The sequence below is a fragment of the Typha latifolia genome, chromosome 11 (genome assembly GCF_019914945.1).
Source record: "Typha latifolia isolate L0001 chromosome 11, TyphaL0001v2, whole genome shotgun sequence".
NCBI classification, from domain to species: Eukaryota; Viridiplantae; Streptophyta; class Magnoliopsida; order Poales; family Typhaceae; genus Typha; species Typha latifolia.
The window spans coordinates 1,581,923-1,603,410 of record NC_133096.1 but is presented as its reverse complement, the minus strand read 5'-3'; the positions used below and the strand labels follow the sequence as shown (position 1 = coordinate 1,603,410).

The 21,488-nt window shown below is 32.6% G+C and overlaps 1 protein-coding gene and 1 pseudogene across 2 annotated transcripts; one reads left to right on the top strand and one right to left on the bottom strand.

The window, feature by feature from the left end:
* Window positions 1-7,955: 7,955 nt before the first annotated feature.
* Window positions 7,956-16,401, top strand: LOC140798152 (ER lumen protein-retaining receptor). 2 transcript variants are annotated; one of them, XM_073151914.1, is made up of 7 exons: window positions 7,973-8,223; window positions 11,377-11,642; window positions 11,834-11,949; window positions 15,259-15,332; window positions 15,421-15,484; window positions 15,574-15,655; window positions 16,059-16,401. In XM_073151914.1, the coding sequence occupies exons 1-6, from the start codon at window positions 8,133-8,135 to the stop codon at window positions 15,608-15,610; spliced, it is 648 nt and encodes a 215-aa protein (XP_073008015.1). In that variant the 5' UTR covers window positions 7,973-8,132; the 3' UTR covers window positions 15,611-15,655; window positions 16,059-16,401. The 2 variants fall into 2 exon arrangements, with proteins under 2 accessions (XP_073008014.1, XP_073008015.1); XM_073151913.1 differs by lacking the exon at window positions 16,059-16,401 and having other exon boundaries at window positions 7,956-8,223; window positions 15,574-15,943.
* Window positions 16,402-17,586: 1,185 nt separating this feature from the next.
* On the bottom strand, window positions 17,587-20,733 carry LOC140798070 (small ubiquitin-related modifier 2-like; annotated as a pseudogene).
* Between the last annotated feature and the right edge of the window lie 755 nt (window positions 20,734-21,488).

The window sequence follows — 21,488 nt, the reverse complement described above, 5'->3', positions numbered from 1 at the left end:
CCCCATTTTGGGATTTTAGGGTTTAAAGATGATTAAAACAATGAGAAGTTAATGTTTCATCTTCTGGAGTTAAATTTTGGTTTGTTAAAATTCTTATAGATTTGTTTGACTACAATGAGCTCAAGCATAGGATCATCAACTGGGCCCAATTGGAATGATATGGATTATATGTGCAATTGTCCTTGTGGCAGAGGAAATTACAATGTAAGAACATCTATGATGCAGAAGAATAAAAATAGAAGGTTCTATTGCTGCCCTGGAAGAAAAGTATCATCAGTTTGCAAAACTCTTCTCGTTAAATTTCATTGACATAAATGTGATAGAATAATAATGTCAATTTTACTTGAATTTGCAGGATGACAAGTGTGACTTTTTTGCATGGTGTGATGATATCAATTTTCGTCACATAGATCTCAAATACTAACTATACACAATTGAACTTAAATTGGAGTTAATGGAAAATAAGATTGGGAAGATATATAAGACTCTTTGGTTGGGAATTATTATGATGTTAATTTTTGTATCACTCTATTTGAAGTGATTCAAAACTAGCATATTTGTAATATTTTAATAAATTCCTAATATTTTATCATTTTGTTGTAGTTCAGTTGGAAACTTGTGAGTTATGTTATCTAAAGTTTAATTGACAATTTATGGAATCAAACTTGCTATGTTGTTTGAAGTTTAACTATATACTTCTGAAGTTCATTTTCACCAGAAAATGAGTCAGAGTGTATCCCAAATATTGATAAAGTTGATATGAGGACACTCAACAAGAGGGAAGCCTTCAAAGGTTTTGAGTGACTATATGTCTGTTTAGAATAAGAAGTTTTTGTCTCTCTTTCACCTGAATCAGATGATTGCCTTATAGAAAATTTTGAATCCTCAGCTCTCTCAAGCAAGCTCATAATTACCTAGGACAACATGCAAATGTGCCAACTCTTACATCACTAACAAGGTTTAAAACCAACTCTTACAATCATTCATAGGAAAAGATGCCCAAAATGTTAAGAAGTTTGATTCCATAAATTCTCAACTATAAACCATAATAGCTGAGCATAATATCCTTGAAACTTACATTCCAAACACCATAATAGCACACCAAATTTTCATCCCAAGCACTACAATAGCACACCATAATATCCTTAATTTATTCATCTCATACACACAAATCTAAAACAAAATAACATACTTGAAACTTGAAAAATAATCTAACAGCACATCATAATTTAACACAAATTCATTATAACTATAAAAATATCATAATACATCACATATGTGATAATAGAAAATACATCACAGTAGGTGATAATAAGAAATACATCACAGTAGGCCATAACAAAATAGACAAAAAATGGCTCTATAGGCGATATTAGATTCCATTGTACAAAAAATGGCTTTGTAGGCCATAACAAAATAGACAAAAAGATGGCTCATGCTTGAAACCTACAAATGATAACCATCAAAGCATCCATACTTGAAACCTGTAAATGATAAAAACATATATTATTAGGCAGGTCAAAGATTTCAATGTATATATAAAATACAATATATGCTAAAATTACCTATTGTGTACTGCTTGTGAATTGGTGCATATATCTAGTAATACATCTCTTCCATCCTCTCCCTCTACCACTTACTTCACCCCTCCCTTTACCACTTATTTCATTCCTCCCTCTACCACTTACTTCACCCCTCCCTTGACTTCTTCCTCTTACATTTGATGTAGAAGGTGCTCCAACAGATGCAATCTCTCCTATTGGCTCCCTGCAACTTCTTCTATTGTGTCCTCGCTCTCCACATCGTCCACAAACTTTGGTGGGTCTCAATAGTCCAGATGGCAATAACTCTTCATTCGGGCCCCTAATCCTCTTTTTTCTAGGTCTTCCTCTAGGTCGATTTTTTTGTGGAGCAAAAACATCTAGACCAACCTCAGAGTCTTTCCATAACTTTTTATCTGGAAGTGGTGCTATACTTGCTGCATATGTAGCTTGATACTTCTCATTAGTGAAGTAATCATCTATATAATCGGATACATTTCGACGAATTTATAAGATAAAAGCTGCAGCGTGAACACAAGAAAATCCACATATTTGCCATCTTCCATATGAACAATAACGTGTATCCAACCTAACAGTGCACCTATCATCTTTGCCCTGCACTTCTGCCTCCTTGTTAGCCGATCTATACACCATACCAGCATTTGCAGCCCTTTTGCAAACCCTGCGTTTATGGACAAACTAGTCAAAAGTAAAACAATAATCAAAAACATTCTCTAGCAGTAAAGATGAAACAGTAATAAAAAATGAAACAGTAATAAAAAATGAAACAATAAAGTGTAAATAATAATTACCTTTTCATTCTGTGCTTTAACCCATTCTCTAGCAGGTTTGGACAATTCCTCTAGTAATTTCATCTCATCTTCCCATTTTGAGTGAATGTATGCTTTGACAGCCCTACACATATATTTTTTGTACTGTTTTTCAGGAAATTTTCTTTTGAAATTCTCATAAAAGTGTTTAAAGTACACCCTATATTCAGCTCTTGGAAACCCCTCAATAACTGCAGCATCCAGACTCTTTTGCCTATCTGATATTAGGGTTAGATTTTCTACTTCTCCAATGGCCTCTCTAATGTTGTCCAAAAACCACTTCCATGTATATCCTGTCTCAATATCGACGACAGCAAATGCTAGTGGAAAAATCTCATAATTTGCATCCCAAGTTGTTGCTGCAAGAAGATTACCAAGATATTTCCCTTTCAAATGATAGTTATCCAGTCTTAAATATGACCTACAACTAGCAATAAAACCATCGCTGAATGCTTTGAAACAAACAAAAAATTCTGCTAAATGTATTGTCTTCTAGGTTTATATCTAATTTAATTACACTCCCAAGATTTTTCTCTTCAAGCTCTCTATAAAGAGAATGGAAAAACTGAAAGGATCTGTCCATATTTCTATAAAGCTTTTTAAATGTCAATTCTCTTCCTCTCCATGCCCGAGCATAATGTAATTGTACATGATGTACCTTCTTGATTCATGCACAAATAGCTTTGATTGTAAGGTTAGGTTCCAATCTTATCCAGTCAATTATTTTGTTGCATATCCAATTATATGTAGCCATTTTGTTCCCATAGACATTAGCAGCCTCACATGGTTCACCTTTTACTGTCTAATGAGGAACATAATCCTTCTGCTAGTAATAATAGACAGCAAAGTGAGCAGCCTCACTATTATGATGATGCTGGGGGTTATCCTAGAGATACTAATGTGGATGATCTCTTTGATAGTGATATATAGCAGATAACATTATAGAAGAGTCTTCTGATGGCATTGTGGAATAGGACCTGCATGAAGATATAAATGAAGATGAAGATGATAGCTCATCCGAAGATATGGAGAATTTTAGGATTCACACATATGAAATAGAGAAGCAGAAATTTTCCATGGTAGTTGGTAATTTATATGATAATGTGTATATGTTTAGAGATGCTCTCCGAGATTATGCAATGTGTAACCATTTTGAAACACGTTATATCCATAATAAGAAACATAGGGTAATAGTTAGATGTGCTAAGCCCGATTGTAGTTAGAGGTTGCATGCATCAAAAGTACAAGGTGGCCCAGTTATGCAAGTAAAGACATAAGTTTCTTTATCTACATATCTTTTATAGCAAATGTGTATGCCATTCTTATACTCTAACTTTGACTCAGTCTCAATATGTTCATACAAATCTTTGAAATTAGAGTAGTCTCGTTCCATTACAAAGTTAAGTTGCCTACCATTCACATATTTCGATAGCAATGTTTGTTGATTTGCCCTTCATGTACCTCCATAATGAAGTTTTACATCAATAAAGCTACTTTCTATCTACAATATAACCATAAGAACACATATCACTAGGAACTCATCACATAAAAATACATAACTCTAAAACCCATTACGCCGAGAAAACCTAAAAATAAAATACATAACAACATAGGGAACTTTACTTTAAAACCCATCATAACATAAATTCTTAACATAAATACACTAATAGAAAATGTAATAGAAATTTATTACTGAAAAATGTAATAAAAATTTCTCTCCACAAACCATAACAGAAATCAGTAAAAAATGTAACAAAAGACAAAAGAAACAAAAATGAAAAAGATTATGAGGAGAGAGGAGAGAGGAGAAAATGGATGGAGCTTCTAAGGCTTTTACGTCGCAGGTATTTTGAGGATAACTGTGGGGTAGTGGGGTTTATTATTTTACTTGTGTGGGGTAGGGTTTAGTTTTAGAAAAAAGATTTAGATTTTGTGGGGTAGGGTTTAAGTTTGGAGAAAAGGATTTTGTGGGGTAAGTTTCGTTCTAAAAGAGGATTGTGAGGATTTGGGTTAGGTGATGATTTCTTAAGGGTATTTTAGTAATCTTTGAACTAGAGTCACATAAACCATATAACATGATTAATGTCAGTTAGCTAAAGTAATGTTAGGGTGTTAAATGAATATTACAGGAAAAAGGAGGTGTCGCGTAATAAAATCTCCAAAGACGGAGTGCGAATAATAAAATAGGTAAAATGTAGGGTGTGATTTGTAAAAATTTCAATCTTTTAATTGATTCATAATTATGTAAGCTTTAAACTAAGTCTAGTTAAGTTATATAAGCTACTAAGGTAAGTTCAATTAAGTTATATAAGCCACTAAGGCAAGTTTAATTAAGTCGTATAAACATCTAAGGCAAGTCTTAGTTCAAGTCGTATAAGCATTTAGGGCTAACTTTGAATAAGATTTATTATACCCGACCTCTATATATAGAGAGGCTAGGCTTCTTAGTTTATTCATCCAGGAATCCAAGAATCTAAGTATCCAAGCGTTGAAAAATTATTTTAGTCTTGAGTTTATCTTAAAAGTAAAAGTAAGATAATTTAAGAGTATATAAATAAGTTAATTATAGCCGTTTATTTTTCTAGGAATAGATTTAAGTTAGAAACTCAAATTATACATCTAACCCATAGCCACCATCACCTCCAGCAGCTACCCTACACTACGGTTGTCCACCATCACCACCCTTGGCTATTTGTCACCTTCCGACGACCACTGCAACGTTGAATATTTACCGTTCTAACCTTGCTCTACTATTTTATTTATATCTTTTCATTTAAAATTTTGATTTAGGTGAAATCAAAATTACTATTAGAACCTTAACTCACGAGCTACCACCATCTATATTTTCATAATTTTATTACGTCCAGAGCGATCTAGATTTGGTTCATAACTGATCCATATTCATGTGATAGATATTTCAAGTATTTTTCAAAAAAAAAAAGATTATTACTTATAGTTAATTATTAATTGTAATTTAAGAAAAAAATCTACTCTATATGTGTTTATTCCGAGAAAACAGGGAAGAGAATTATAATTAAGCTTAATATCAGGGAAAGGAAGCAAATTCCAACTTACCCAAAATGAATTATGAGAATATTGAAATTATTGGTAATTAGAGCACATTAGCTAAATTGAGCTACTGCACAGAGGGTAGATACTAATGAAAACATCAAATTGTTACAATGTTCAGTCTTCTTATGATTAGATGGCTAATTAGTGATTAGGTCCAAATTGGTTAAGATCAACGTTTTACGTTAGATAGAAAGTCAACAATTTTAGCATCTATATATATAAGTTAACGAAACAAAATGTTAATCTTATTAGCATTATATATATATATATAATACTGAACTTATCAAGTAAGTTTATTAATATTATATATAAGTCAAATCTAATGTTTGGCATTATCTCTTTAAAACTAATTTGTCACCCATCGATTGTTTTTAGAACGGTAGACATTAGTCTCCTAGGATATAACTACTGTCTTACACATAAAAGAAAGCTATTATTTAAATACATTGTCAAACCAAGTAAGTTCAGTACTCTCTCTTAATGTGGTAGTAAAAGATTTTCATATGTAAATGAATGGATTTATGTGTGAATAGATGGAATCAGTCCAATGATATTTTACTCTAGATCAATTTATAAAAATAAACGACACAGAAGGGGTGAGTTGATTTGTATAAAAATTTTTATCCATAAAAATAGGTAACTTTTAGTCAATGTGGTACTAAGCTCACTTTTTATTTTTATTTTTTATTGTCATGACAACCGCTAATTTTCATTCACTTTTTTTATTGATTTGAGTAACTAAATATAGGACATTAAAATACTTTTTTTATTATATTATCAATCCATCATTAATAATGTACATGCCATATTTAAATTTGGGCTCAAAGTTTATATAAATTCATGTTCAAATAAATATTTTTTTTAACATATCCATTAGCTTTCTATATGTTACTTTACTCATACTATGTATAATATCTTGTCATTTGATAGTATTCAATTATGAATATCGTGTGTAAGTATTTAGTTTTACATTAAGAAAAAAAAAATAGAATCCAAACATTAAAAATAAGAGAAAGAGATTATAATTTTACCTTAAAATAATTTATATTTATATTTTATAAATTTAATAATAATATTTTGGTACCTCTTATACTACACATACTAAATTTTCTTAAAAAAATAAAATAAATATTTCTTACTTTTTATGTCATCAATTTTAAATTTCCCTTCAAAATAAATACATTTTCTCTTAAAAAATATTTAAAACTTATTAAGTCAGCAATGGTTATAAGGTGATTACGGACTTACATCCTTCTAAGCTTGCAAACAATTGTAAGTCCGCAATAACTTACTTTTACTTTTTTTATAATAAAATTTATAATTTTGAGTTTTTTTTTAAATTATTATAATTATATATATGAATGAGAGGATGTAAATTTGCTAGCTTATAAGCCTTCAACTTAAAAAAAAGAAAAAAAGAATGGTGACATTATAGTATGGTTGCAGGGTTGCTTGCTTAAAGCCCACAACCTTAAAATAAGAAACAATGATATTATAGATAGTATAGTTACAAGCTTATAAGTGCTCGCAACTTTAGAAAAGAAATGACTTTATTTTATAATATAGTTGTGGGCTTTTAAGCCATCAATTGACCTACAGGTCTGCAACCATGAAATAAAAGAAGTAAATAGTAAGTAATATATAAGCTTGCAAGTCTAATACGCTTACAGGCTTACTAAGCTCGTAAGCTAGCAAGCTCATAATAAAAAATATATTTTTCTTGTAAAACCTACATTTTTTTTATATATTTTAAAATTTAATTTGATTGATTTTATTTAAAAATAATATTTTCATCTAATATCATCAAAGTCAAAGGGTATTATCTTTTCACTTTTTTACATCACATTAAAGTAATAATTATACTCTCGGCCTAGTTTATAATTAAACACCAAGTTCAAACTATCTAAATCATGACTAAAAAATTGGGCTACCTAGCCGGCCACGTTAATGATTTACATAAATCAAACAGACAAAAAGTTAATATAGAGTTTTTTTTGACGTATAACTTATTTGCTTATATGATGCTAATCCTTTTGAGAAATAGAGTAGCAGCAACAAAAGAAGAAGAAGAATTAACACTGGTATATAAAGTAGAAGATGAAGAAGAAGAAGAAAAAGAGTATAGATATATTTTTCTCTTTTTTATAGTGTTCCATTAATATTTAATGATGTACTAAATAATAGAAAGGACAAAATTGAAAGAAAGATAAAAAAAAGTCTATCTTGCCGAATCTAAAATCAAGTGAATTTTCGGTGCAAATAAATTTAAAATATGTAAGCAAATAATGGATTTTGAAGGGTTTTTTTTTTTTTAAAATATTCGTAGAGTATGAGTTGGACAACTTACATCCGCGCCATGTCACTCCACCCAATGAAATGCCGCCAAGTAATTAAACTGCAGGGAATCGACGGATTCGATCTCGTTAACGGCCACGGCCAAGAAGCCAACGGCCGCGATGTACGTCTTCTGACTGTTACGTTCTTTCGCGGGACACCACACCACAACCCCCGACCCCCCGTCGTGCGGCGTCACTCCATTCCTCCTCCTGATAACGCGTTCAAAAACACCAAAGAGGAGAAGCGAAGACGAGAGCAAAGCCAAGAGCGATCTCGCCGCGTGATCTCCTCTCCTCCCGCTCGATCCGCACCGTCGATCATACATCGAGCGGCTCAGATATCGCCCCCGAGGATGAACGTCTTCAGGTTCGCCGGCGACATGACGCATCTGATGAGCGTCCTCGTCCTGCTCCTCAAGATCCACACCATCAAATCTTGCGCAGGTACGTAAAACGAAAAGATCTCTTTTTTTCCTCTTCTATTCGGATCCAGAATGCCGTTCTCCTGTGAGAATCATGGCGAGATTTGATGGATAAGGCAGCTTGATTTGAATTAGGGTTCAATTTTTTTGAGATATGAACGCTTTTTAGATGATTGCGAATGCGAGATCAAGAAGCGGTGGGAGTTTTTAGCATGTACAGATAGATCTGGGTGAGAGTGAGTTGGAAATAAGTATGTGATACTAAACATTCCTGGGGAACGAATTGATGCTATTTTCTTGGGATATGAAGTTACTTATAAGAAGTTTTCTGTTCTTTTTGTCTCCACCAATCATTACAGTAGCTTTTGTAGGACGATGCCAGAGTTTGAGCTTCTTAAACCACAATAACAGGTCGGACGAAACCGAAATCTGATTAAGTAGTACTATTAGGGAAAACCTAATATTTTTAGCTTTTAGAAGTGTAATGATATCAGAGATGGATGGCTCGTGTACAGAATGCTGACCAATTTTTTTTATAAGTATCTTGATATTTTTCCCATAGGGACCTATATACAATGCTGAGAGATTGCTTCCATTGTATCATGATTTAATTCGTCACTTCTTTGTTCTATATGAGTAGTTATCACGATGAAACACTGGTATTGTCTTACTGGAATTGTCACAAAAAAAAAGAACAACACTGGAATTGTCACAAAAAAAAAGAACAACACTGGAATTGTCTTTACTGAAGCACATAAAAGAGATCACAAGGATGATCATGTCATTCCATAATACACAGCATGGTTGGCATATAGTGCATCAATGGGGTAGCGGCATAGAAGGGAGGAGCCAGCTAGGACCCTATCTCAACATGTTTCTGAGATATCTGTTCAATCGCTAAGAGCTCAAGCATTGTACAAGATTTAATGAGAATAAAAAAGAATATTACTGATCAAAATAAATCAATTGCCAGCTTTCCATGAGATCACATGAGCTGGTTAATTGGTCGATTTATCCATTTTTGTCATTGCTCACGGTTGTCTGATGCATAGGTCTCTTTCTTAAAGGTTCCTCTAGAAATGGTAAAAGATCTGATGAATGTGGATGTAGGAAATTATTTCCATCTCCTAGGTAGAACTACAGGCCTTGTTAAACCTATCTTTGATCAAAGCTCATCATGGAATTGATTTTAATCATGTATCGGTGATTAAATTCAACTCATTTAATTTTAATTCAAGCTTTATATTAAATCTAATTCTAGTCAATATGTGAACTTTAATGATCTGCTGGATAACACTGATCAAGACAAATTCAAATCAAGGTTCAAGATCGTCTCAAATTTATTTTTATCAAGCTTGAGTTGGCTTGAACAAAGTTCAGTTCAAGCTTGATTAGCAAATTGAGTTTAATCATTGTATCCAATGCTAAGTCATGGTGTGTATTGGTATAGACATAATTACATATAGTTTATTTTGAGCCTCGGAAGATCTATCAACCTCGACTCTTTTATATTCCAGCTGATCTTGAGCAACCCGTTGTATAAACCTAGTGCAAGTGGATCTCAAGTGGCTTGACTAAGACATGGGTCACATTAAAAAATAATACTAATGAGACAAACCAACTATTCTAATTATTTCCCTATCTAGGTAGAAACACAATCTTTATCATGAATTTCACCCTTGTAGACAAACTTAGTTAAAGATGCATTCAACATGCCTCTTAGGAATTAAATGCTACTTTGACGGTATTAGTGATATAAGCAACTATTTAGCAGTCTCAAGTGACAGGTGGCATCTCCACCTTTTTGTTCTTAAGTTCTTAACTTACATGGCTTGATCCTATTATTGATGATGAGCCATTGCTCTTTCTATGAGCTCTTATCATTTCCCTATGCCCTTATGATGCTCCAGTTTTGACACTTTTGAAGGTGCCCTTTCACTTGTATTTTCTTGGTGGAAGTCTCGTTGTTCTACTTCTACATGTTACAGATCTATTCAATTCTATCGTGGTTCCCTTAAATATCCCTATACTCCATAATTTTCTACCTTCTTGTATGCTTTTGATTACGGTTTGCTGGATCGGCCAATCCTGATCTAGGCCTAATCCGAACTCTTTGTCTCTCTTTCTCTCTTTCTTCTTACTCTCTCTTACTCTCCTTTCTTTCACTCTTTCACTCTTTTTTTCTCTCTCCTACCATATAACTATTGTTTCTCTTACGGAGAGATCTAGCTCCGGCGAATTCCGGTATATAATTTTTTAATTTATTTCTTTATTTCTCTCTTAGTTTTTATTTTTTATTTTTTTCACTCTCTCCCTTTTTCTTCTCTTTTCTTCTTCTTCTTCTTATACTTCTTCACTACACCATAGTTTTTCTTTCTTTTATTTGATTTTCTTCCACTCACTTTTTTTTCTAATCTCTTCTTCTTTTCAATTTTTATTGCATCATAGTTTTTCTTTCTTTACTTTCTTATTTTTGGTAAACTATTTTTAAAATTTTTAGAATTTTTCCTGCATTTTTAAATAATATTTAGAATTTTACGTAATTAAAAAAATCCGATCCAATCCAGGCGATTGATACGGCCGGTCCGGCCGATACGTATCGTTTTTTTAGAAGACCGATCCTTATCCCGATTTTCAAACCTTGCTTTTGATTTAATCATAGTCCGAATACAAAACTAGGAGTATCTCTATGATACTTTAGTCTCATAACTTATTGATCCTTGATGCTGGTGATTGCTTATTATTGATTTATTTATTCATTTTGATTTGGCAAATTTCTTCTCTTGATTTTGTTTTGTTGTTAGCATTAGAGTCTACTCATATTTTCTGTAAATACTATTGATTTCTATTAGATATAAGCAATCTCCTTTAGTGTCATTATCCCTAGACTGCAATTGCCAATTTTATGATTGGGTTGACCTTCAAGAGTCACTGAAACATGTGGTTAAGTCTAATAGGCTAGCATGCTTTGGTGGTAAGTAATTCCTGTTCAGTTCTTACGCATCTAATGAAACTAATCTCAACATCTTAATTTGCCTTCTATGTTACAAAATTACAACTAGATGTTTCAACAGTTTGTGTCTTCCTTCATATCTTCCTTTATTATGAAGCTGATTATGATCACATCCAAAGCTATCATCATAATCAAGTTGTTTATCCTCATTCATTTTTGCAGGCATTTCTTTGAAGACTCAAGAGCTGTATGCTCTTGTTTTCATTACTCGGTATTTGGATATTTTTACTGATTTTATCTCACTATACAATACGGTCATGAAGATGATTTTCTTGGGGAGCTCATTCTCAATAGTCTGGTACATGAGACGCCACAAGATTGTACGAAGATCTTATGATAAGGATCAGGACACGTTTCGTTATGTTTTCCTTGTGTTACCCTGTCTACTTTTGGCCCTACTAATAAATGAGAGATTCACCTTGAAAGAGGTAAGTCCATTGATTTTTTTATGTCCAGGTTAAGCACATGTATGGCTTATGCATAGTTACCATTTAATTTCATAATGTGAGTTGCCATTATATTGGGCGACGCTTTTGTGCAAGTTTTCTGGGATCTTGTTCCATTCTTTTTCCACTTCCTAGATTAACTCTTTAATTCTTATTTCGGATTAATCTTGCAGGTGATGTGGGCATTTTCCTTATACTTGGAGGCTGTTGCAATTCTTCCTCAGCTTGTACTACTACAACGCACAAGGAATATTGACAATTTGACTGGGCAATATGTTTTTCTTCTAGGGTAAATGAACATTGCCAATCAATTCTATATGTGCTCTTCTAAGAAAAAGAAAATCATACTGTTACTTGCTCAAAAATTCTTGATGCTATCATTTGAATTTAATTATCTTCTGATTTATCCATTCTAAATGCCTTTCTGAAATAATCCTGATAATTCTGTTCCATTCATCCACTTAGAAACTTCTGCTATGCTTCAGGAAAAATGAAGAATGCTTCTTTCTACATTGATTTACTTTAATGTCACTTGCTTTCCCTTTCATTTTAGGCTATGACAAAAGCAAGATTATGTGGTTTCTTAAAGATCCTTGAATGAAGATACTGATTGTTTTCCTCCCAAGGATTCTCCATACAACTTCTCATAATTAAAATAATTTAATCACAGGAGTGTGACATGATCTTTACTCACATTCGGATCATAGGTGCGTGTTGTGATAGCATATTTCATAAGTAGCAGAACTGTGAAATGATTTTAAGCTTTACATACTGAAAAAGTACATAGACTAATATATCTATTGTGAAGTAATTAGAAAAGAAAGTAAGAGTGCAAATGAAGTGGAAAGATTGCATGTAAAGGAAGAGACATCTAATTCTTTCATGCTAGAAGTCTAGAACACTGGCATTCACTGACTTTATAATGTTAGGGAAGCCCTAGAACACTTTTTCTTGGTGAAGGATTCAGAAAGATCTACGAATAGGAGTGGTCAACTGTACCTTGACCATACACCACACCAAACCCATCTCCTGTTTTCCCTTTGATAACCCATCTCTGGGAGGGTAATTGGAGTAGCAATTCAGTTTGGTCATCCTCTCATAAAGTTAGATGTCCATTTCACAAGTTAGGATTAGAGTACTAATTATAGGAAATAAAAAGGATCTCATTAAAATAAAATTCCAATTAAAAGGTTGAGGAGAACAAGAGATTGATGGGTGATTGATATGCCAGGCTTCCAGCTAATAGTGGAAGTTCTCATTGTTAACTATATAGGTTGTTCTCTAGAAACTAAAATGACTGATTGATATTCCAGTAATGTCTGCCTAGGGACCAATAGTATCACCGTGATGCAACAATTTGGCATTCTGAAGATTTGCAATGAAGTTGAATTGGATAGGATTACTTTAAACTTTGACCTTTTACATGATGAATTATGTGATGTCAGAAATTGGTGTTTTAGCAGCTCTGCATTGTGATACGTTTAGATACATGCCAATGAGAGACTAAGTAACCAGAGTTTATGGATTGTTATTTTAAGGGGGGCAAGTTGTGGTTTATCTATTGGATTGCTCTTTTAATTGACTTCTTTGCTGAACATGCTGAGATAAATCATAGATGCAACTGTGTGTACGACAAGAAGATCCAAGAAAGAAATTTCCTAATTTCTCAGTTAAAAAGAGAAAAGGAGTAGAAATTAGTTAGTATATAAATTAAAAGTAAAATAATCATAAATACAATTGGTCAACATTAATATAGGCATGAATGTAGGATTTATGAATTATAAAGCTTGTGTTGGGAAAATAAAAAATAAAAAACAACAATGAGACTGAGCAAGCAGAAGGGATCTTAGATGAGTTTATTTTGTAAGACAATCTTGCCATTGTATGGGTAGAAATAGAGGAATTATGAGAAAAATCTAGAAGATTCATTTTTTGTTTCTTTGGTAGAAGGTAGATGGCTTGAATGAGCTTGCCTCAGAGTTTTCAGAGATAACTCATTGAACATTTTTTTCTCAAGAATTAATTTTTTTTTATTTGATTCTGTTATAAATTATGCCCTCCAAAGAGATGTTTATGAAACTAGTGCTCTTGATTTTGCTAGGGTCTTAGGGAAATATTGTTTAGGTTGGTTCCAGTATACTGCCAGTAATTTAGTTTTCTCTTTCACTTTTTTGATTCCATTTAGTTTGATCCCTCTTCCTGCCAACCACAGAACAAAGAAAGAAAAGAAGGAAAATCTGAAAATCAATACACATGCTTGCAAACACGAACAATCACCCCCAGGAGAAACCATGATTTCAGGGCATTTTGTATGATTTAGCTTCATTTTTCAAACCATTGATGATATCGTTTGCAAAATAATCTTAACTCTATAGAATGCATGTGATGTTATATAAATTTTTTGATATTACTATATTCTCATTTCATTTTCAAGGAAACTAAGTTGCCTCGTGCTTATCCATTTGGTTACTCTTCTTTTTTCCTCAAATAGAAATTGAACGCAATGCGATTTTTTTTATCTCAAATCAAAATTTATCTGTCGCTACTTAGACCTTGTCCAGGTCCAGAGGAGAATAGACTTTTTCTGAATTCAGGTGTTACTGCATCAATTTGCAAATTACTCCTTTATGACTGAAAAAAGAAATTGTGTGCTTCATATCTAGATTCAAGACAGATTACAGTCATATAATGATTTCTTTTAGTGTTCATTTAATTCATATCAAGAATCTAGAAATTTTGTTTAATTATAATTATTCAATTGAAAGCATTATTCACGATGCATGTATATTGGACTCCATTAAAGAACCAGTTACTTCACAAACTTTTCATTTCATTCATAATTCTCTATATCTGATGTTTTATCTGCATGTCCCATGTAAAGAAATTTTTAAATAGATATTCGCCTTAGTTTTGCTAATTTTGGTCAATACGTTTATATCCCAGTTGTTTTGTACTTCATTTTTTTAAAAACAAAAGAGTTACAGACAGGCTAAGAAGTTATGGTTCATTGATTATGCACTGGGATATTTTATTTATCATTTATATATGCTTTCCTTATAGAATAAATCTGTTGAAGGTATGTGATTAGCATATGGCACACAAATCCTCCAAAGAAGTACCAATTTGCTGGAAGCTGCTGTTTACTTTTGTAATTTAAAGTCATCCTATTTTCGAGCATATCTCTGGAATCCATGCCTCTCTGTAATCCACTGAGAAATGTAGCTTGTCACAATGATCATTATAGGAAATGTTATCATATCTACATTTCTCCACCATATGGGTCTTCTAGTCTTTTATTGATTTATTCTACAAACTAAGCAACACTGTAAACACTGTATTTGGAGCAGTCAGATATCTAGTTTGAGAAAGCTCTTTTCCATTTTCTTGAATGTTGAAAACTTGTCCTGTCCAGTAAATCATCATTCTATAGAATTTACTGATTATATTCTTCAATCATATCTAGAAATTCCTTTTCTTTTTTAATTAATTGTGCTGAGTAGTACTCTAATGTACTTCAGCTCAGAAACATATTTAGGATTTCCTATTTATAGTAATCAGTTGCATTTCTATTATTTGAATCAATTTTATCCTGGTGCAGTGCATACAGAGCGTTCTACATTCTCAATTGGATTTATCGCTATTTCACTGAACCACACTATGTTCATTGGATAAGTAAGCAACTTCTACTCTCTTTTGGCTGTTATGCTTCTGCTTTGTCTTTTGCACTTGTTACTTGTATTCCTCTAATTTTTCTTCGCAGCTTGGATATCTGGATTGGTGCAAACATTACTATATGCAGATTTCTTCTATTATTATTTTAATAGGTAAGCATGTTGTTTTTCTTTCTATTTTTTTTATCGGTAGAGCAATATATCCATGAATCATGACTTAAAACTTCACTTACAACTTGCAGCTGGAAGAATAATGTCAAGCTCCAGTTACCAGCTTGATCTTATCACATTACTTTTGAGATAAGTTGATGTAACATCATAGCTGTATGTGTCAAGCCAGACTCTTTTTCCTTTAGTATGTGTTTTCAGATATTTAAGTATTTTCCTGTGCCTCCTAAGGATCAGGAGTTCTTTTTTTTTTTTTTTTTTTTTTGCCAAGATTGCTGGGCCAAAAAGCATATGTAGTAATTGTCTATCAGCTAGGATGAACATTTATTTCTGTTGGGAAATTTCAGGAAGCATTCTTTATCATTCTGATGAATCTTGACAGTTTGCTGTAACTTTATGTACATTGAAATTTCATATACAAGATGAATTCTTTGAAAAACTAAATGAACATCTTGTTTCTTTTTTATGTTAGATTTTACTGAGCAAATATGCTTCTACAAGGTACAAATTGACTATTCTTTCTTTCTTTTGGTAATGTGAACTCTTATCGTATGTACAGACCTCTAATGGATATCCATCGGGTACTTTGAATCTAAGCAATATTGATGCATCTCAAGGTCAGAACAGAAACACTTGAACTAATTCTCGTACCAAGGAACTTCAGCCATACATGGGAATTTAAATTCACTGAAATTTTAGCTGATTTTAAAGATCTCGTTTAGTTTGTGTATAAGTTTTTCTTTTTTAAAGACTACTTTATGCACACTCCTTAAATATAAAGATTACTTTAAGTAAGTTTATATAAGAATTTGTGTTTAGTTACTGTACTGTAAATAAGTATGTTAACTGTAATAACTTCATTATATCTTACTATCTGTAATAATATTTTGGGACTTACCTTATATAAGGTTTAACTAATATATATATATAAGTGTTTGGTTGTAAAAATTTATTTAATAGACTTAATATATGAATAAATATTTCTTATACACTGATCAAACGCCACCTATAGGTTTTGAGAATGACAACAGTTACATGAATGCTATTAATCCAGTTTTTAAGTTAAAAGAGTTTGATTCTCAAAAAAAGTTAAAGTAGTTCGACAACTCTCCTACACGATAGAGTAGTTTGAGATTTGCTACCACATCTAGTCAGGGAATACCCTACAATCAAATGGAGCATAAGGATCATGAGCATAGGGGAGCATTACCTATCTCCTTGTCTAGTCTCAATCTTAATGAAAGAATAAGAAAAAAAAAATTGGGGATACCAAAGATGCATGGGAAGACAACAAAACACCGATTCAATTGTGAATAATTTCATCTATCAAAAAATAAATAAATGAAATAAACTACTGACGAGGAGACATGGTGCAAAAAGTGACGAGTATATTCGAGTTTTTGTCCAACTAGCCGTGGTCTTCTGAACTTTATTTATGGAACATATACTACATCCAAACTTAAACTAAAAATAATTTATTTTACTATAATTGTCAGTAAAATGCTGTTGAATTCAGTATTTTATATTTAGATGAATCTTATCTTCTAATAAAATACTGATCTTATCAATATTTTTATTAAAAAAATACTGAGAAATTTAATATTTTACTAAAATAACAAGATATTAAATTTTATTATATAAGTATCTTATTACTATAAATGTCAAACCATTCGGTGTACAAAGATGAAAGATAAATAATAAATAATTTTGATCGAAATTTAATCGGATACTCGTTTTATCCGCTCAAAATAGCAAAAAAAAGATAATAGTTTCTCTAAATTTTAGTTATAAAATTTATCTAATTTTTTTAATTATAAAATGTTGAACTGTTTAGCTATTTCCTAAATAGTAAGATGTTAAAAAGTACAAACAGTTTCTCAAAATAGCCTTTTAACATCCCCATTTTGGTATTAAGTTTGGGAGAGGGCTAATTTGGTCAAAACCTCATTATATTCGACGAATCCTAGGGCAGAAACGAGCACCAGCACAAGTAAACCAGATGAGTCTAAATAGATGATGCCAGAGAATCATAAGGCTCAATTTAACTAGTGATACATTCATATAAGATAATAAAGAGTAATGTCCTGTCCTCTACTCAGGAAGTAGGAAAATCGTAATTACCCTGTTACATGAGCAAGATTTAACTCCAGTATGGGAAAAGAATCAATATCTCATAATAAAAAGTAAAAAACTTTCAGAAGATATCTTTAGATAGAGAAGTCAATCAGCACTTTATAATCATAAACCATAAAGATGTTGGCTCCATGTTGAATAATTGCTTCACAGAATTTAGAGATCAACCGAAAATTGACTGCTAACATTCCTATGCAATTGCCAGTCCTCCACCTGTTTGGTGTAACATAACATCAATTTCATCCCCATCCTCCATTTCAAGCTGAAGAAGTTAGAAAAAGAAATATTAACAAAGCCAAGTTGACCAAATGAAATACAGTAAAAGAAAAAAAGTTTACTTCATCTGGAGTCTGCTCCCCATGCAGCCTACGGCCATCAAACAGGAAAGCAATTGAATTAAAATCCACTGATTGTCGGTCAAGTAAGCACCCATGAGCTTCCACAGCTGAGTGCTGCGTTTGATCCTGAAGAAAACCTCATTACCATCTTGGACCACAAAAAAGAGGTCATGGTAGAAGAAACCTAGTCACCAATACTATAACCTACAGAACAAGCACAAGTATTCTTCTTGCACTTAATCATCATGTCAAAATCTAATCACAGAAAGCATGTTAAATAGTTATTCTTCTTGCACTTATCCATCATGTCAGAATGTAATGACATAGAAAGCATATAAAATAGTCTATAGAGCAGAAAGTAGGAGCAAGTTCTCATGGAGAGTTAAAGTACTGAAGCTACAAGGTTATTGTTTAGCAAATTGGAAGTTAGCATTATGAAGGTAAGAATTTTGGGGAAGGCGGTTGCAGATATTCAAGAGATAAAGATTGTTCTTTTGGCTATTAGGCATTGGAGATCAATGTTTCAAAACCAAAAAAGAAAAGAAAAGAAAAAAGTTTGAGGCGGCTGTTTCGGCTTCACTTGGCCAAAGCTATCCTTAGCAATGCTTGCATTTAACCACCAACATCTCATAGTGTTAAGTGTATCTCATAAAGTAGGCACTTTTGGTTGTTTATGCCCCCCAATTACAATTCTATTATCCTTCTTGCGCCCAAGAAAAGTCAATACCACTTCTGCAATGGTGATAAAGAAATATAGTATGGCTAACATGATTAATGCAGCTACCACTTCTGCAATTTACATATTGTCTCACTGTCTGCCATTACAATCAAATCACACAATCACCTCCTAAGTTCACTTCAAGTAGCAAAATGAACATGCCAAAAGAAGAAACTACATCTGAAAGGTAATTCAAGGAAGAAAAGATTAACTAGGAAATCACAATTCTAGGCAACAATTTCCCAAGTTCATTCTATCAGTTAAGGGTAGTCACGCCCACGCACTCACTATCTATGAAGCACAAAATTTAACATTGTTGTCTTAACTGAAGCTGTATTTTCTCTACAAGACTCAATTTTTGTTTCCACCAACAAATCTAAGAAACCCTGCAACCATTATCATCACCCAAGCAACTACCTGTATTAGCATATCCCCACCATCACAACTACTTTCATATGAACTTCTTGTGGGAAAGGCCACTCCTGCTACGCAACTAAAAGTACTACCTTGACAATTCTCTCCATGTACAAAAAGCTTAAATTTTATCCCCAATTTCTACTTTCATTCTGTAATAAATAATTTATATGGTGTCACTTGGTGTGACTGATAGTAATGCTTACCTCTTGCATCCAAGAGGTCATTTTCAATCATGGAAACACCTCTTCAGAATTGAGGCAATGTTGAAGACATCTTTCCTCCTTAAAGACAACCGTAGGTGGGAATTCTGTCCACTATGACACACTTTATTTGTTGTATATAGAGATATGCACAATCATATTTATGCAGAGAAACACGTATAAATACTTAGGCAACACATATATAAGGTAGAAGACCTACAATAGATCTTCATTATCATTGTCGATTGAGCCCTATCACAAGAAAATGGGGTTTGGTAAGGTACAATACAATGATGAGAGGACTCCTAAATTGATGTAACTTTATGAACGGCACAAGAATGATTCACATAGGATAAAGAGAAACAAAAATCGTAAAAGAAATCAATGGTGACAGTTATAATGCATCGATGGTGACACTTATGGTTAAGAGAATGAATTTACTAATCAAGATATTATCCTGTTCAACAAGCTATTGGCACATTACATGCTAACCTCAGCACAAACCTGTACCTCTTTGAGTCAATAAAGATATGATGATTAAATTGACGTATTTCAAACCACTGCATATCTGTTCATTACTGGCATTGTCAAGCAGCTCAATGCCCTAGTAAAAGTGGAGTGTGAAGAAGCTATTTTGTATCAATGTTTAAAAGGCATTGGACAATACATCTTCTTGAACCACACCGAGTGGAATGCTTGGCATGACTAGCTATGGCAAGAGCTCTTGAGTTCATTTTTGAAGATGAAAAAGACATCTCATTCTCACTTTGGGATTTAAGGGTTTGTAATTGTTCAAGTGGGAATTCAGTATGATGAATAATGTAAAATATTAAGACGCCTAACATATAAATGAACACGAAAATTCAAAAAGAGAATCCAAGACATTTACAAACCTACGATTGTTCCAATAATAAAGAGACATGCCTCAGTAATCCAAAATATTTATCCCAGTTAAACATTATTCCCTAATACAATATCCTACCATCAATTTTCCTTTCTTTGCATATTCACTCCGGATCTATCGAACAAGTTATCACTTCATCTCACCCATGAAACATAGTCCTTTTCTGAATTAAAAAGACTATTTGTTTCAACTCAAAGTAACTACCTCACACCCAAAAATATCACAAAGCAGAGATAAGACAACCGATCAAGCACGAGACTTTTTTTTTCCTATTCATTACCAAATTCACACTACCCTCTACATTGTATACATACTAAGCGATCAATACATGGAAATTGAAGTGCAGAAGGAACAAAACCCCAAAATTTTACCCATCAGAAGTAAAATCCAAAAAACAGGCAGAAACCGATCGATCCATCGATCTATCGAGAGAGAGAAGCCACTACCTACCCCTTGACCTTGAGATTGATGTGGCCCGACTGATCAGCCGGCTTCTTGTCCTCCTCTTGCGTCATCCTCGACATTCTCGTCCTCTTTTATTCTCGCTTCCCTTTCTAGGGTTTCCCTCGGAGACCAGAGAGCAAACCTCTCGACGACCAACACTTGAAAGAACAATTGTTGAGAGGAAGAAAACGAATGGATTATTGCATCTATACCCCTCAAAATATTTTTATTTTATTAGCAAATACTTTACACTTTAAAATTTGTTGGCAAATTCTTTTCTTCTATTAAGATTTTTTTCTGATAGACATAATCATGTCTTGTCTTGATGAGATATCATTTAATGCTAGAAGATATAAATTTAATTATTTACAAAGATAGACTTCAATTTAAATTTGATTGTCTATCTCAATCTTGTTATCCAATTTTAGTTTAAATCAATCTAAGATATATATATATGTAAATAATTAAAATAATTTTAAAAAATAGAATTTAATTAAATTTTCATCAAGTTAATTATAAAAGGATATCATTACCCTTATATTGATATATATATATATATATGTGTGTCTTTTATTTGATAAATTATTAAAAAATAATTGTCAAAAAATAAAGTGCAGAGGTAATATATTTTAAAAATAAATAATTACGGTAATGCTTCTTTTTTTTTAACCGTGAGATCTCATTAGGTTGATTGATAAATAATTATTCTATAGGAGAAAGACAACTAAAAAAGTATTAGACCCAACTGCATGAGTTGTAACTCTAAACCACCCAGAGAAACATGGCTAAAAAGTCAGTACTACTAACTATCCCAGCCCAACCTAGTCTAGCCTAC

What these genes read in the sequence shown, in the direction of transcription:
- LOC140798152 (XM_073151914.1), top strand. Translation starts at nt 8,133, where the DNA reads ATGAACGTCTTCAGGTTCGCCGGCGACATGACGCATCTGATGAGCGTC. An exon ending in CACCATCAAATCTTGCGCAG is followed by an intron (nt 8,224 to 11,376) that starts GTACGTAAAACG and finishes TCATTTTTGCAG; the next exon opens with GCATTTCTTTGAAGACTCAA. An exon ending in CAATATGTTTTTCTTCTAGG is followed by an intron (nt 11,950 to 15,258) that starts GTAAATGAACAT and finishes ATCCTGGTGCAG; the next exon opens with TGCATACAGAGCGTTCTACA.